At 41.8% G+C, this 17761-nt stretch overlaps 1 protein-coding gene across 5 annotated transcripts in view; it reads left to right on the forward strand.

Moving 5' to 3' along the window:
• Positions 1 to 17761, forward strand: part of brsk2a (BR serine/threonine kinase 2a) — a 180591-nt gene that overhangs the window by 91323 nt on the left and 71507 nt on the right. For all 5 annotated transcript variants that reach the window (XM_034215950.1, XM_034215954.1, XM_034215952.1 and 2 more), the window contains exon 2: positions 10061 to 10155. In XM_034215950.1, the coding sequence (XP_034071841.1) occupies positions 10061 to 10155 (95 nt within the window). The remainder of the gene's footprint in view (positions 1 to 10060; positions 10156 to 17761) is intronic.

The raw sequence follows: 17761 nt of genomic DNA on the forward strand, positions 1-17761 counted from the left end.
ATAAAGGTGTTTCAAAGACACAGGAAGGACGGAAACAAGCCAGGAAAGAAAAAAACACTCAAACACCTGTTGACTTTTGATCTGTAAAAGTGTGCGTGTGCATCAATGCCACACACCAGGAGGCGGCCCCCTACCTCTAACACACACACAATCTCCCCCTATAGATTATTCTGTCTTAGATCCAAACACCAGTGGTATAAAGGAACGACCTTGTCCATATTGGAGTTAATGGTGGGGTTTGTGCTGACCTGGGACAATCTTCCTGCTGTCATTCCCCTTTTAACTCATGGGCTAGATGTCAAAAAGTAGTATATTTTAAAGTTGTTCATATAGAAGCAAGTCCTCACAGTAAATACAGAGCTAAATCCCAGACCAAATGCACGTTGAAGGCTCTTTGAGCATGTTTTTCTCTCACTGATTGTGCTGTTATGTTAAATGTTTGTGTTTCATGTATTTGTGTATGCATATTTGTCTGGTGATGTTGGACATGGAGCTGCTGTGACGCAAGTCAAATTTCAGACTTGATCTGACAATAAAGTAATATCGTATCGTATCGTATAAAAGAAGGATACTTCAGTTCATCCATTTTTGTAAATGTGTGTTTGATGTATTTAACTTCAGCCGTGTGCTCTGAAGTCTGTACCTCTGAGTGGGTGCTTCTTGCCATCCATGTTAAACTCATTTTTTGGTACATGTGCTCAAGCCGTCATCTCCCCTGCCTGCCCCAAAGTGGCACGCAGCACCCTCATTGCCAATTAAACTCAAATCAACAAGCGAAGATGGAGTGAGACATCGAATTACATCCAATATCCTCTCCCGTACTCAAGCCTGTCTTTGCCAGGCACAAATTAGCTTACAAATTAAGGCTCTGAAGATGGGAGAAGTCGAGTTGCCAGATAACAACCAAATAACATCCTGCCGGCCTCTTGATGTGTCGCTCCAACTTGGATTCAGCTTCCTGTCTTCTCTTGATGTGCGGACAGAGTAAAGTTGAGTTTTTCCTGGTTGAGCTTTGACCATCCATTTCAATCTTATCAGGCCACATTGATGAGAACTCATCGCCCTGAAGTCTGTTCCGGCTTCACCTATGTTTGATAATGAAAATGTTGCAGACATAACCCAAACACTGTTAATTAATGAAATAACTCAAGCTGAATTATAGATGAAAAAGGTTTGATTAATTGCTTCTTAGATTTTTTTTTTCTCGCCCACACAATTGGAGTCTCGACATGGTTTGTGTGCCAGAAATGTCTTGATTTTTCATGCTGGTTCGTGTTGAATATGTGTGTTAAAATCAGAGAAAGACCGCGCTGCACCTGCCAGTGTTTCTTTCAATGGCTGCAGCAAGGTTTTGTAATATTATCCACTCAGATGTTTAATAATTCATACTTTTATATTGGGGGTTATCTAACACATGACAGGCAGACAGTGTGCCGCTCTTTGAGTGGTGTCTAGGGGCTCCTCTCACTGTGAAGCCTATCAGAGAGTCATCACCAAGGCACCAATCCTTTGCTCATCATGTCGCCTTTTTATTTGACTCCTGTCTCCCTGGAGGAGTGTGTGAGTGCATGTTTAGCATGCACACACATATGTTTGAAGTGACACACATGCGCACCGGCAACATGATCTTATGTAGACAACTTATCTTGTGTGTGTGTGTGTATATACTGTGTGTGCGTGCGTGCGTGCGTGCGTGCGTGTGTGTGTGTGTGTGTGTGTGTGTGTGTGTTTGTCCCGTCAGCTGTGGTTGCTGCATCGGGCCTGGTGTGGCTAATTAAAAGAATCCGGCTTGCATTATTCATGAGGCTGTAATTATACATTCCTTTTGCTGATCCCCAGTCAGAGGCATTCAAAATAGATCTGAGTCTCCCTGCCCCGCCCACCGAGGCCCTACTTTCTCTCTGTGTTTTGACTATATCTCTCCCAGCTTCACTCTATTTCTCTATCCTTATCAGTGTTTCTCCATATCCCTGTCAATGGCCTCATTGTTGCAATTTTATTTTTCTTTATTAGTTTTCTCCATCTCTCCTCTCATCCCTCTCTTATTCCTCTGACGTTGGTTTCATTCATGTTTGCTTTGATGTTCCCGTTTGGGATTAGTGCAGAACATTCCTCTGACACTGTCACTCTCACTCAGCTCTTTGACCTAAACTCCAGTCACATCAGGCCAGAATTCAGAGTGGTATTTTTTGAATCTGCAATGACATCTCTGCAGTAAGATTCAGAAGAAAGGAGAAACCACTGTGTCTGATCAACGTAATGGGGGAGACTGCCTCCTCCCAAAAGGCGAACTCTCTTCCCCTGACTTTTCTGTTTTATTTGCATGTTTAATCCACAAAACCTGCAGCATCTGAGATTGTGTCTTGAGTGTGGATCTCTGGCAAACATGATAATATTGGTATATGTGCCATATTTTTCCAGCAAGTCAGCAACAACATCCAGGAACCTTTTGCACAGTCAAACATATGACAGCCTCAACTTCCTGAGCTATTTTGTGCAATCACGCATTAGTTCCCTCTGGCAATGAGACTTGTGTGTCTTTCTGGCTAAAATAAGAGTGTATGAAGCTTGCATCTTCCACCGTGCAGGTGGTGAGCTTCTGAGGACTCATTCGTACATATATTTACATGCTGATGATGAGGCTGATGCTGCAAGAGGGTGGGAGTTCTATACGATCCGCCAATCAGAGAGCTTGTTATAACTAAGTGGATCTTTCAGTAGTTACTGCCTTTTGGCAATTCTTTAAATCGTGCTTACACTTGTTTCAGAATGTATCAAATAGATTAACTGCCTTGAAGCCACCCAGAACTTCATTGCCTAACACATTTTCTGTTTGTATTTGTTTGGGCTATATTATGTAAATGGAGTCGTGTACATGGAATTTGCGCTCCCACACCAATGTGCCCCCTCTACTTATAACCCAAACAGCCAAAAACAAACATTCACACCGTAATACAGTTTATATAAACAAGCTCTGGGAGGAAATGCTAGCTGCTGTAGAGAATACTTAGATGTTTACTTGTAGCTTTTGTGGATACATTGTGTGTTTTTAATATGGTCGATTTATCACAATAAGATGTCTGCAAATCTAACACTATTAACGCTACAGTGTAAATGAAAGGCAAATTGTGACCAGACACATTTAGCCTTGAATTGAGTAGTAAAATCAGAGGCTGAAAGCCGGTAATTGTATCTCAGAATATTCAGAGCTGTGCACCGGGTCACACATCAAGTCAATTGGCTTTCTGATGGAGAAACATTGATCATATCTGAACCATTGCTAATGATTTAGATCTATATTATTTAAAGAGTGCATTCTCCATCAATTAACAGTAACTCCAAAACATTGTGAGACCACACGACTGTATTAGTTTTAATGAAGTGAATCACCCTTCAGCTGCATGTTCAAGAAGTCATCTAACTAACATCTCAAAGGTGCCCTTGAAAGATAAAAACAACTTCCACATTTCTGTCAGTGCCATTATTATTGTATTTACCAAAAGATCTCTGTTTTGTGCAGGGAGTTAACTTATAAAGGAGCTGTTGAGCAGATGTCTTATTTCATGCAGACTAAATAAACAGTTTTCTGTATGCACGCGTCCGTGTGCCTCCCTCCTCGCTCCAGCACTCCAGGGCTGAACCGCTCTTCGTGCTTTTGAAGCTGTTCTGTTGGTCTGGGCCTGTGTTCTTACTGATGTTGTTGCTGTTGCTTTGGCTGGTAGGGTTTAGAGGGTTGCACAGGGATTGAGGCTGGGTAGACTAACGTCACGGATGACTGGAAATGCAAAAATAGCAAAAGAGGAGGTGGAGCAATGGAGGAGATAGAGATTTAGTGAATGAGGAAACAGCGGTGAGAGAGACAGACAGCATGAGTGAGTGGATTCATTGATACTGTGAGCATTGTTTGATCTTTGACACGCTGTCTCCCTCCTGCACAGTGTGACTCAACAGCTGTCTGATGGTATATTCCCTCTCTTTCTCTCTTTTCTGGATTGATGAGAAGGAAACATTAGTCAGAAAAATAACTTAATAGAATAGCTTAGTCTTTTTCTATATATACAACATTTGAAGGAGGGATTCACTACATTTCTCTTCTCTTAATAGATAAAGGCAATCTCATGTAATATCTGCGTTAGTCACTTACAGTATGTACAAATTGTAATAAAGAATATAAAGTCTTCTATTCTAGTCACATCCTAAATAGCAGTTTATTATTACAGAAAGTACATTGAGAATGTTTGTAGAGCTAACAAAACAAAAGACAGCATAATTGACTTTTTGACTAATAGATATTCCTGTTATTAAATCCGTCTGTGTGCTTTTCACTCGTGGTGAAGAACACCTAGAGATATGAAGGCAGACAGTGCACGGAGCAGTGGTGGTTGATGATAGGTCTTCAACTCCTGCTACAGGGGCTTTCCATATGGCCAGAAGAAGCTGGAAGAATAAGCCTCTAGTAACACATTGTGTTTCTTTGCAAACACTGATCTCAGTGCAGAGCGGTAGCCTCCACGTAGAGCATTCAGGTTTAGAGAGCAGTAGCGGAAAGCAGCTCACAGATCTGTGCCTAAGGGCAACGAGCTTCTCAGAGCCAGCGCCTCAGGGAGAGGAAGCTAAGCCAGCATAAGCTACTACCATCTGCCGGCAATGGCTTAGGGCTTCTGAAAGATCAAGTTTAAAAGTGAGAGAGGTGCGCAAGTGGAGACATCTCTTTTCATCCTCCTCTCTCCTCTCTTAGTAGTCGCTTCCAGATGGAAACTAAGCTATCCAGTAATGATCTTTAACCGCATGAATGCCAGTGCTGTGATGAAGCTGAAAACTTTGCGTGTGTGTGGCTCTGTAGATGTGTGTGTGATTAGAACTTAGAAGGATACCATAAACAGCCTAGGCTCAAGCAGGGTGTTCCTCTCCCCGGCTCTCATTCGTCTCAGATGAATGGAAGGGGAAATAGGATCAGGGTCTTTCCTGCTCCTACCTGCTCCTACCTGGATGTCCCAGCACTGCCAGATGATAAATCCATCTCTGATCGGCATGCTTCACGGAAGGAGACAGGTTTACTTACACTGGGACTGAGGGTTTTTCTGGCTGCTCTGCAAGGATAAACAGCTTTAAGGGAAGGCAAACATAAACATGCCAGCAACTCGGCCCCTCGAAGCTCCCAAAATATTTAAAAAAGTGCAAAGCTCTTACTTTATAGTCTACTAAAGCTCATTCAGAAAAACTGCCTTGCTGCTACCCCAAAGGGTTCCGATATTTCTTTCAACTTGGCTATAACACATGTAATTGACAACATCTTATAATATAATAAAGTGATGATGATAAGTACACAAAAAAAAGGCCCCCTGTATGTGTAAAGTTGAAAATATTCTTTAAATCCCAAGGCCCAAAGGAACATGACTTATATATCTTTGACAGGAAGTTCCTATATTTAAAAAGTTCAAATACATCAGCGCTTGTAATGAATATATCCTGACATTCATTAGAAATGTTTTCAGTACAGATGTCGGCAAGTTCAGCTGTGATATGAAACACAATCACTTATAAAGAGACAGGGAAGTGAGACAAAAAGCTCATTATGAAGCCAGTGCTGGCACATGGCTCAATGATGCAGAGCAGGAGTGGAACAGCCAGGATGTTTTTCTAAAAAAAGAGTTGATTACGTTTTTACAACTCTGTGCAGATATTGTTGTTAATGAACTGTTTTCATTAGTAATGAGTTAGCGCACAGTCATGGTTTCCCGGCATGTTTTTATTTCCTTCTCGCTTCCTTTCGTCACCTACTTTCATTGACTATTCTGATTGTCAGTTATCCAGCCTGTTTCTCCTAAATGGCCGCCTCTGGACGCAATCAGCTGAGCTTTTATCCAAAAACGTCACTATTAATCTCTGATTTGTCAAAGCCAGCAGTGGAAATGATTGAAACCATTACCTTAAAGCAGGGGTCTCAAACTCAAGGCCCGGGGGCCAAATCCGGAACGCAACTTCATTTTATGTGGCCCCGCAAGAGCTTGCATAGAATATAATACGTTTATTATACGGTTACATGCCACTTTACAGAAGCACGTTGCCCATAAACGACATGTCCCACAATGCATCTCGTTGTGTGACATGCGCACTGAAGAGACTTGCAATTATTTGCCCTGGACTTCTGTTTTCAGACGTAGTTAATTACTAAGTTATTATCCTATCCCATAATAATCCAATTCAGAGGCAATAATGTAATATAATACATTATTTTATATATATATATTATATATTTATATAGTTACAACCGGCCCTTTGAGTGCAACCTTTATGCGAATGTGGCCCGCGATGAAATTGAGTTTGACACCCCTGCCTTAAAGCAATACAGCGGCTTTCAGCACGTGGCAGCCAAACTTTTCTCAGCTCTTGACGTTCACTGAGCCATGGACCAAAGTTCTCTTCTGTGTCTTCCTCCAGCAATCCCTCAACATTAGATCATTAATCACAGAGTGGCATGGAAAGTAAAGAGTCCAGAGCCGGGATGGAGGCCTCGGGTCAGTCGATGGTGGCCCATAAGTCCCAGGCTGGTGTCATTATTCTGACATTGTTGTGAAGGCGAGAGCTTTTGGTGTTATTGATCTGGGAGGAGGAGGAAGTAGAGGAGAGATCGATGCACTCGCTGATACAGTGGCGTTGCAAACTGAGGTCGACTGCACTGCCTGCTTTTGTCCATATGTGTGTTAATGAAAAGTATTTAAGCGTACCGTATGGGACAATACCAGGCCGCAAGTGTCTCCATGCTCCAGTTAATAGATTACATACATGTAACACTCAGTACACAGTGCAATGCAACAGCTTTAAACTTACAAAGAAACCATCCAAATACATTTTGCATGCGTGTCTATAAACACTAGTTTGAAAAAGTTATTTTTATCTTTTATCCTCATGCAACTACATAACATCAATTTTAAATGTAATCCATTGGCTCACACACAGAATCATGCACGGACACTGGCAACTGTAGCCTTAATCTTCTCTGTATTCCCCCGCGAGGCTCGGATCCTTTGTGCTCTCAGTCAAAGCCTCACGTTTGAAGCTGTGTTCAAAGACAGCCTACCTGCTCTTCCCAGCCAGATCCAGACGAAACCCCTGTGTCTTCCAGGGCATATCCTGGACATCCCTCCCCCCAAGCCTTGCCACTCCAGATTCAGCTCAGCACGTTCCGCTGAGAGAGCTTCCTCTGGTGTGTAGTCACAGACAGGTGAAAGGGGCACAGGGAGTATCAGGCAATCACCTCATTACAGAACATTACAGAAAATGGGAGGCAGGGTTGATCATATGGGTCAGTCATGGAGAGTCAGAGGTGGATTAGATACTACAACATACATGATACAAGCCGTAATACAATAATTGTGAGAATGTTTTGTTTATTTTACTGCATGTTTCTCCTGTGGGAAGAGGATGTAAGCAGAGGTAGTTGGGGTTGAACGTTAGCAGGGAGGAATCATTGAGTATTATCCATTAGGATATTGTTTTAGTTTCTTTCAGGTGATGATGGTGGTTTAGAAATGATTTAAAATGCGCTAATGGTGTCGAGGCTGAGCCATGCTTGTAGGAAGATACTGTAAATGTACTGTAAAAATGATGGACAAGTCTTGGCAAACAACAGCATGTATGCACGCAACACCCATAATATGAACAGATCCAAATCCAAAAAGCTCCTGTTAGAAAGATTTGTAATGCTGCATTGCTGCTGGGTCTGAATAGTTGAGGAATCATGAGGAGCCTGCTATTCTTTCACCACCAGTGACTACAAATGATGACTTGAGCTTTTAAGTTGATGTTTTTCAAATGTGTTTTTTACCATTTCCATTAGTGCTATTGTTGTTTTAAGTCATGGCTTTTATGTGTGTGGTATAAAAGAGGCTTATGACCCTTTGTATTATGTACTACACTTTCTTGTGAGAGTTCATTCCAATCCTTAAAGTGGTTGTAAAATCCTAATGTTCTGTCTTCCCCTGCACATTTCCCCCTTGCTAATGCATCCTCTGTTTGCAACAACACAGGCATTGTAGCAAGATGGATAGAGAGGCAAATAATCCAGTTAACTTTTCATGTGTTTGGAGGCAGATATTTTCTCTTTAATGTGTTTATCATGACTTATGAGCGTCTCTATAGCAGTCATTAACATATGATTACCATCACAGGGCTAATGGCTTTGTCTATTGTTCCCCTTCCTTCTCAACTGCTTTATCTCCTTTTTCTAAATCTTTCTGCATATTTTATATTCTTCTTTTTAGAATGTGATTCCTTCCTATCTCTTGGTCTGCCCTCCATCATTCTCTCTCTCTCTCTCTCTCTCTCTCTCTCTCTCTCTCTCTCTCTCTCTCTCTCTCTCTCTCTCTCTCTCTCTCTCTCTTTCTCTCACGCCTCCTCTCCTCCATGTGTCTCCACTCTCGGCCCCCGCGGCCCCTCATCTCCCAAGCCAGAGCCTCACGCCCACTCAATGCTCTCCATTATTGCTTAATTATCTGTGGCCTGTCATTTGAATAATTTTCTATTCCTGATTCTCAATCTTTTTAACTTTATCCCTTCATCTATCACGTTCTCTTTTCTGTTTACTTCGTCTCTTTGTCTCATACTCTATCTGCCTTTGCTCATTCCCCTCCTGAATCTATGTTGTTTCAGGAAAATTTGCTTATGCATACTTATCTTCCCCCACTTGTCCAAGTCCATTGACTCTCCTCTTCTGCTGGTTAATATAGATCAAACTGTGTGAGACAGTGGGAGAGTGAGCTAAAAGTCTGAATCATGTCTGTTTGATGAGGGACGTTACTTCTCTGCAGCAACATGCTTCTTATAGTAACTGAACCATTTCGGTCTTAGGCACATCGTTGTTACACTTGTTAACTTAATCCCACCATCTACAGCTCTGCCAGCACGGGAGTGGCAAGAAATCAAAGCCTTCAAATTAGTCCACATCCGTATTTTTATAAATTCTGTGTGCCAGCCATTGGAGAGCTCAAATGCTGTAGTTTTCTGAGTCAAAAATCGTCTTCTAACGTCTCCAAATCCCGGCAGCACCGTGGGGCCATTGGGGAAATCAATAATAGAGACCCGCTATTTGTTTGTGTTTGGGTGTGTGTTTGTCTTAGCTTGTAAGTAAACTATCTATCTGAAACATTTTTCGATTGTGTGTGCAGCTCTGTGGTCCCTGGCAGAAAATGGATTGGTGCTGTTGTCATGGTATCAAATACACACCACTTTGTTCCAGTGTAACTGTATACTCACTGGGGTATCCCTGCGTGTTTTCTACAGTGTTTGTGGCTGATAGTTTAACTTGGGATACCTGGGGACACTTAAGCAGGGTTTTGCTCCTGTGGTTCTGTGGCAAATTACAGGATTTATAAAGTGCGGGTTTTGTTTTTCGTCAGTAACGCGAGTGCAGAAATTAACTGTGTGAATCCCAATAGAGCTGACTGGTGCTGCGTGTCAAACTATCAAATCTATTTTCATGCATTGATGTTAGTCTTGTAAAGCAAAGGGAGCACTTTTTGTAGGATTGTTAAAATGTGTGTAAAAAGTGTCTTACTGATATACACTCCTGCAGTTTTTAGTGCATTGTTGCGTCATTCTTGTCATTTTGGAGCGGTGGCCAATAATGAATCCCATTCAAAGACTGTCCTTTGTGTGTTAACACTAGCTTTTATTGTCTGTTTGAGTTAACTCGACACAACTGCATCCAAGCAATTTACTACAGGGAATCAATAACACCAATGGCCCACTTACTTACTGCCTTTATGACTTAAATAAACCCCAGAGGGCAGTTTCTTTAAGGAACTGTCCACACTTCAGAAGTCATTATCAGCATTATGTAAATTGCCGTTAGACATCAGTTTGTATAAGAGTAATAAGCTAAGGAAACATGTTGTTTTCTTCACACATCACTTTAATTAAATGTCATTGCACTGTAAATTCACTCCAGTGCCTAATGATGCATCCTTTGCTATCTTGGTGTCATCTGATCACACGTTGTCTTACTGTCAGTCCTGCAAGTGTTTGACCTACTAAAATGTTTTCTTGTCTGTTTTCACAGGGTTGGTCAAGCTGGGAATCCACTGTGTAACATGCCAGAAAGTCGCCATAAAGATTGTCAACCGTGAGAAACTCAGCGAGTCAGTATTAATGAAGGTAAGGTCACAGTTTACAGATCTTTCAGATTAACAAATAAGGTTTGAAGTAGTACGGTTTAACCTCTTATGACGTACATTTCCTTTTTTTTTCTTACTTTAATGTTTCCATGTATGTAAACATGATACAAGTTGGGTGTTTTAATGAGTTTACCTTGTTCTTTATTGCTGAGAACATTTATTATTTGTCTAGTTTTCAACAGCCACATGTCCCTGTTTAAGTCTTTGGGTGTTTGATCATTCCTCTCTCTCCTAAATATTAATAGTAAGCGACTTGGCTGACAAAATCAACACACAAGTTGTACTGTAACTGAAAGTCCCTCAAAGATCAACATCTTTTATACTTAAAATTACAATCAGTGTGTACACACATACACAAAAAATACAAGGACTGCTTGAGTGGGTTTGGAATTTATATTTAAATCATTGGCTGATCTTGCAAATGGTTAAAATATGAGTGACTTATATCAAAAGCCTCATGAAGAGTGAAATCACAGGCTGAGTTGGTGACACTGGGTCCTTTGAAGCAGCTGATTTCCATCCTTTTCAAATACTGAACTGAAGTAGTCAGCTGTTTAGCTCCCCTGCCAGGAGGCAAAGCCCCCAAGAAACCTTTGGGTAACACAACAATAACGCAGCTTTCTGCAATTATAATTACTTTACCCTCACTCCGAAGCGCTTCAAAATTGTCCTGGTGAAACGCTCCTATTCATAATGTTGCTATTTTCCACACAGCGCGGTTTTGAACGATACGGTAGGGATTTTTTTTCTTATTACGTCCCCGGGCTCCTGCTGGGCAGCTCTATTCAGTGCCCGCGCGAAATTGCCATGCTGCAAAAATTGGCCCTTGAGTTGATGGAATTGTTGTAAAGAAAGCAAAAAGAGCGGCAAGATGGAGGACAACAAGATGCTACAACCTGAAAATGGTCTTTCTCAGGACACACGCAGAGAGGAGCGCCTACTGTAATTGCTTGCTTATGATCTGGAAGAGTGGCTGCGGATGGGTTTACTCACAGTAAAGGTTATCTGCAAATGGAAAATCCCTCGTTTTGTATCACTTCTTCAGCAGCATCATTACACTTACACAGATGAAATGCTCTCTGTGCTGAGCGCTCGAATATTGCTGTTTGATAAACAGTCGGTATTAATCAGCTTCTTGCTGCGTCAGTGTCTCCCCGACTTTCCCTCACTCATAGCTGTCTTACTCCCTAAGTTGCTCTCTTTCACGTATTGGCACCACATGCAGTCTAATGCTTTCACGAGGGGAAGACAGGTCATTTCAGTTGCCTCAGCACTGAAGGAGTATTAGTTTTAGCAGCAGTAGTTGACGTAACATGTGACAGCAGAGAGGAAGGTGGCGGGTTAATGTCCTCCAGCCAGGTGTTTCACATGGTGCTGTCCTGCAGATGAAATGATGTTAAGAATGCCAAACGCTGACAGCTTTCCGACAGGACCAAGACTTTTGCTGAAGCAGCAGTTCAGAGCCAATTACTGAACTCAGCCATTGTCCCTGTTCTCTCAGCTGCTGGGGCGTTTGTGCGTGCGTGTTGCATGTGTGCGTCTGGATGGTGGGAGTTCCTCTGAAAAGAGACACTTTTCTTGTGACTTTGAGAGTGGATGCCAAAAACCTGAATCAATCACAATAATTATGCATGTCAGTTTTTCAAACTGAGTTTTACAAATCATTGTTCTGTACGGCTGCCTCATCTTAGTCGAACATTTTGCTAAGACCAAAACTACAGACCAAAACGGCCTTAAGTTGCTTTGTCATTCTTTATGTTTTTCTTTTTACTTATTGACTTACAGTATTTTAAGACACTTATGATGGCATCTCTGGTTGTCAGAATATTTAAAGTGGTGCTTTCATATTTTTATTTGTGGAGGTACTTGCACTGATCAATAAGTCGATACAACGTTTTAATGAGGACACACCTGATTTAGTGTAAGTTTTTTTGTCTGTCTTTCCTTTTTATATCTAGTGTGTGTGGCTATGATGAGCAATGCTTGTTTGGGAATGGTGTGTGTGCTTGTGCTGTTTATCACCCAATGAATCACAGGTATTGTTCAGTCGTTTGGAAATCTAGTTGATATACTGTTCACATGCAGTATTGTTGTAGTATCAGCATTTCTCTGTTTGTGTGTACAGTGTGTGTGTATATTGATTTGTTAATTTGCTCTTGAGATAATAATATCTCAAAGTCTATGTGTCGATTTATTTTGCATCTATAATAAAGGATGAGACTTGACCGATTAGTCAACACTTTTTCTGAGGTCCATTGTAAAAGTTTTCCCTATAAAATTGTACACTAAACATAACAGTGGAACCCCACAGTGCCTGGACAGGTGTTTTCTGAATCCCAGCCACTTTTGCATATTCCCATAGTGTGGCATTGCACAGTATTATGTCTGTTCTCAGACCTGCCTGTGTGGCTGTCAGACTGTCACAGTGATCGCGTTGCACTCCACTGCAAGACTCACACTGTGAAATGTCACCTTTTAATATGCTAATGTATTGGGTCCCTGTGGTGCCATTAGGGGAGGATTTGACTCTCCTGGACAGGTGTGTGTGTGTGTGTGTGTGTGTGCATCGCATGCAGACACACACTGATACACACATATGGGCGGTACACTCGCATTTCGAGTGTGTGTACATTTGTCATACAGGCACACACTTATTCATATGTATGTGCACGTCCTTCATGACTCACGTCGTCCCTCTACGTCTGTCCCTCCCCCGACTGGCCTTGGGAGTCGGGTCTGTGGAGACGAGGAGATGGGTTGAATGAATTATCTCCGAATCTGGCAGAGTCTTGCCTCCACTCGCTGTGTTGAACTTTGTATAACTAATGTTGAACTCTATAGTCCATAGCCCCACAGGCTGCGACACTACGGACCGAAAATACATTGAATTGTCTTGGATAATAAATTAGTCTATGAACTTTATGTCAGTTTGTTACCAAGGAATGAGCCTTGACTACTTCAAAGAGCACATTTATTTGTATTCACTTCTATCAGAAACCCTTACAATGGAGTAAGCTGAATATGAGTTTCCCGTCTGTGGGATGTGGCTGCCCATCATGTTTCAAATGATGAGAGAGAAACGGACAGAAAGAGAATACGCAGTATGTGCACACATGACAGTATGTCAGCAGTCATTGGCTCTGAGGCCAAACAGAATGGAGCGCGGCGATCCGATACAAGGGGAAGGCCAGAACCAACACTGCATGTGTGAGTGTGTGTGTTTCTCTAGGGAACAGTTAATGTTTCTGAATCTAAGCCATCCCTTTTTTCTCTCTTGCTGCCATGCCACTATGCTGTGGGGCTGTGGGAGGGAGGGCAAAGAGAGCAAGCCTCAGGAGAGAGGGATGGACATGCTGTGAGAAACCCTGCTGATACAAGATAACACTGACACCGTATAGGTACACCACTCCCCCACTCGTATGTCAGGAGTGAGTTTTGTTCTTGAACTATTAACATTCACACATATGGTGCGGCCAAGTGATTTGTATTACACCACATATGATGAGTAGGTGAAATCCTCCTTCTTGGCCACTTTCACAAAAAGGTGCTTGCATGTTCTTGAAAATAGGATAAATAAATAAACCTTGTTAGATTCAGAAAAACATTCAGGAACATTGATAATTAGAGCTTGTGATGGTTTGAAAATGTTTCCAGCATTTTGGAACCGGCACATAAAACATAGTTCTTCTGCAGTATTTTAGTTTTAGAAATGTGTTTCGATAAAGCCTTTTTTTGGACAAACAAAAGCCAACATGTAAAATGTCTCAATTTAATCGCTAATTTGAATACATCTTACCCACCTTCTTGCACTGCTGCAATGTTCAATTATTTATTGATGTTATTTTTATCTTTGACCTGCTGTTATTTTTATCTTTGACCTGCTCTTGTGTGTCTTTTTATTTCATGTTTAAAGCAGACACTATTTCTTCTTGGCCTGACCAAATCTCCCTGTGCATTGCTTTCGAACACCTACTGTTAAACTGATGGTCATATTGATGACATGGTGGAAAAAAGTAGTATCTTGCCACTGCAGTTAACTATGGTCTGACAAGCTTCCCCTGAGAGCAAGGGCTTTTCTGTACCGTATTTCATACCATATTAACTATCATTATGCTGAGTGGGGCAACTTCAGTAATCCTCAGTTCAGTCTCAGGGTGGGTTAAAATGTTGCTAGCCGCTAGCACTAACAACTAGCAGAGGGAGGGTATCTTTAGCATGCAGCAGTTGGTAGTTGCTGCTGATGCTTGCTCTGTCTCTCCCCTCTGAGCCAGTAAGCTGATGGCGGCTGCTGCTGCTGTTGGGATAAGAACAACTAATTAACCAAAGTGACTCTCTCTCCTCCTGAAGCAGCACAACTTCAAAGTCACTCTACTGTCCCCCAGCCCAGCGAGAGAAAGGAAGAGAGGGAGAGGAGGGATGGAGAGCAGGATGAAGGGAGATAGAGTGCAGGGAAGAGTGTGTGTAGTGAGGGTTGGAAAGGATGGTGTACATGAATTTGGAATACTTGGATAAATGTTTTGTGAAGTAGATATCCCTACACAGCTACAGTAGTTTTGATGGGTTTTTCAGCACGATGGGGTTACTTTTGGTTGACTGACAGTCCTTGATGTCAGTCATAACAATCCAGTTGAAAATGTTGGTGAGAGAAAGACAGTTTGGAGATGGAGAAGCCAGCAGTATAATTGCCCCCTGAAGCAAATAATTGAAGTGCTAAGGACATTGCTTGTAAGAGCTGAGAACAACCGGGCAGGCCAGAGAATACAGATATATTACCGAAGATGGCCTTAAAGAGAAGGCCAAAGAGGAGAAACAAGTATTTTTTTTCCTTCTATAACCAAATCAGAACTGAACAAACATGAGGTAACGTTTCATTCAGTGGAGTTTGAATGCACATCATTTCAAATGAAGTCTCAGGACTTAAAGAGGCAGAGAAAGCAAGGTATAAAGGTTGAGTACACCAACCGACTGGGATGGTGGTAGGCGGGTGAGGAGCAGAATGCCACGGCCACAGATGAATCATACAAGGTCTAATCTTGTTATCCCGACACCTCGCTGACAGCACTGTAGCTTTCTTTCTCCGCCATCTCTTCTCTTCCCCTCCTAATGATTATAGATTGGCCATTCTCTCCCATCTCTGTTGTGCCGCGAGTGGGTTGGATATAGAAATGCCTCCAACACGCACACGTTTAACTTGATGTGTGCATACATGTTTGTGTGTGTCCACGTGTGCATGTGCCCGTGCTGCTGCGGAGACAACTCAGACACCCCTTAAAATAAATGGGTTTCATATGTTGTGCCCCCTGCGCGTTGATCCATCAGCTTTATATGGTGCTGAGGCAGAAGCCAGGGCTTAGCACACAATTTGATCTTAACAGGCTGACTGCACAGAAAGACTTACCAACTCCGTCTCTCTGTTGTTAGCTTTCACTCGTTTCCGCCTGTTTAATGTATGTAGGCAATCAAATGTTGGGTGGATTTAAATATTTTCAATTTCAAAAATCAAATAGTTTAACACGTAAGCAATGTTTTCAGTGTGGTGTGTTTGTAGAAGGATATCGGAAAAACCTACTGGCCCGATGTTCACAATAATTGTCAGAAAGGTATAGCACACGCCAGGAAAAAATCCATTACATTTTGGAGCGGATCCGAATCACAAGGGGGATACATTAATTATTTTCTTACTATCATTAACTTTGAGAGAAGGCCTTGGCAAATGTCTCCACTCTTCAAGTACCCTTCTAGTTTGAATATAGATTCAAGCTACACTGCAGAACAAAACCTTTTGAGTCAATACAGTGCATTCCAAGTAATGCTGTTTTATAAACTACTGACCAAACATTCTCCCTGAAAAAGTGCATTACCAATCTGTCCCTCTTCCTATTCTTACAGTGTTTTTCTCTCCATGTCTTTTTCCCTTATAGCATTCTGTAGGAAGCTAAATAAGGAAATGGATTTCCTCCAACCTGTAATGTTTTACATAGCCCTTTGTATGTTATCAGTCAATATGAAGGTCGCTCATCTTTCTACACCCTAATTTGCTTTCCAATCACCACTCCTAAATCAATATATATCCACTTTTTTCCAGTCTTTATTGAGCGTTGACGAAGCTCTGCTGAAACGGAAATGGGGAATAGATTTTACCTACAGGGCACACCATGTTTGAAGATTGTAAAGAGATGTCAGCTTTCAGCTCTACCTGTGTCCCATTATCTTTCATGCTAAATACCATTGACTAAAGACTCCAAACATTGAGTTTTACACAGTTCTACCCTGTAGCTTGTGATCCATCACATCGTGGAGAAAGACGTGTAGAACTGTTGGTGCTGCTGCTCTCTGTGGTGACAAAGCTCATCAAACACACACTTTGTTGTTTGACTGATTGTACCTCTCTCGTATGTCTTATCGAGATAAAACAGAGATGGAGTGCAGAAAAAATAATGAAATGGAGGATTGGGAGAACACAAGATGTAGCGGGATTCCCCATTGAGCTCAACAGGAAACATACAGATGTCTAAACCGATGGCATTAGTTTCTCCTCTTCAAAGGCAGAAGCCGCTGTTTGTCAGATAAATTACAAAGCTTGGTTTGATTCTTGCATTTGTTGTTGCTTTTGGTTTTCCACTTTTCCTTTGTGAGGAAAGGGCCCGTTGTCATGAAGCTATTTTACCTTTAAATGTAGTTGTGGTTTCATGAGGAGATCAGCAAAGATCCCTTTAAAGTTTAGGTTCCGTTTTTTTGTCTTTGAATTTCTTTGTTAAGCACTGGGATTTCCTACCTCTTCATACTGCCTGTGGACTCACTGAAGTGTATTTTGGGGGTGTTTCCTCTAAGCCACTAGGTAGCACACAAACACTTGTTTGATTAGGTACCGGTAATTGAATAGGTATCTTGTTCCTTGAGAGCAAAACAGGACTCTTTTTCTATTCTCAAACCTTTCATTTGTTTACATATCATGTTGCTTCCAATTAAAGACAACAACTCCCAATGCCCTGCATCTCAACGTGTTGCACATTATTATGGGCCCGTGAGTGATTTTATATTAGCCTGGGCCCTTTGTTAATGTGGGACATAAATCAGCAACAGTTTCAAATCAAATCAAATCAAATCAAGTTTTATTTATATAGCACATTTATAAACGATTTTTGGTCGAGCCAAAGTGCTGTACATAAAATAAAAATAGCCTACAGTAGAGACACTTTACAGCAAATACAACAGCACAGATTGTTCAGAATATCAGTATGAGAAAAACGACACCCTCTGTCCTTAGACCCTCACATCGTACAAGGAAAACTTCCAGAGAAAACCCACAGTTTAAGGGGGAAAAATGGGAGAAACCTCAGGGAGAGCAACAGAGGAGGGATCCCTCTCCCAGGACGGACAGACGTGCAATAGATGCCGTGTGTAAATCTAAGAGATAATACATTTTACAGCATATAGACCGAATGTTAGGAAATGCACGTGTCTGTAATAAGAAGATGAATCCACGAGGATGTCAGCTACAATCCTGTGGAAGCCATCAGGGAAGCAGCATGACGAGACCCAAGGCAGGACCGCAGAGACAGGTTCAGCCACGACCCGAAGTCCAC

This window comes from Gymnodraco acuticeps, unplaced genomic scaffold (genome assembly GCF_902827175.1).
Source record: "Gymnodraco acuticeps unplaced genomic scaffold, fGymAcu1.1, whole genome shotgun sequence".
Classification (NCBI taxonomy): domain Eukaryota; kingdom Metazoa; phylum Chordata; class Actinopteri; order Perciformes; family Bathydraconidae; genus Gymnodraco; species Gymnodraco acuticeps.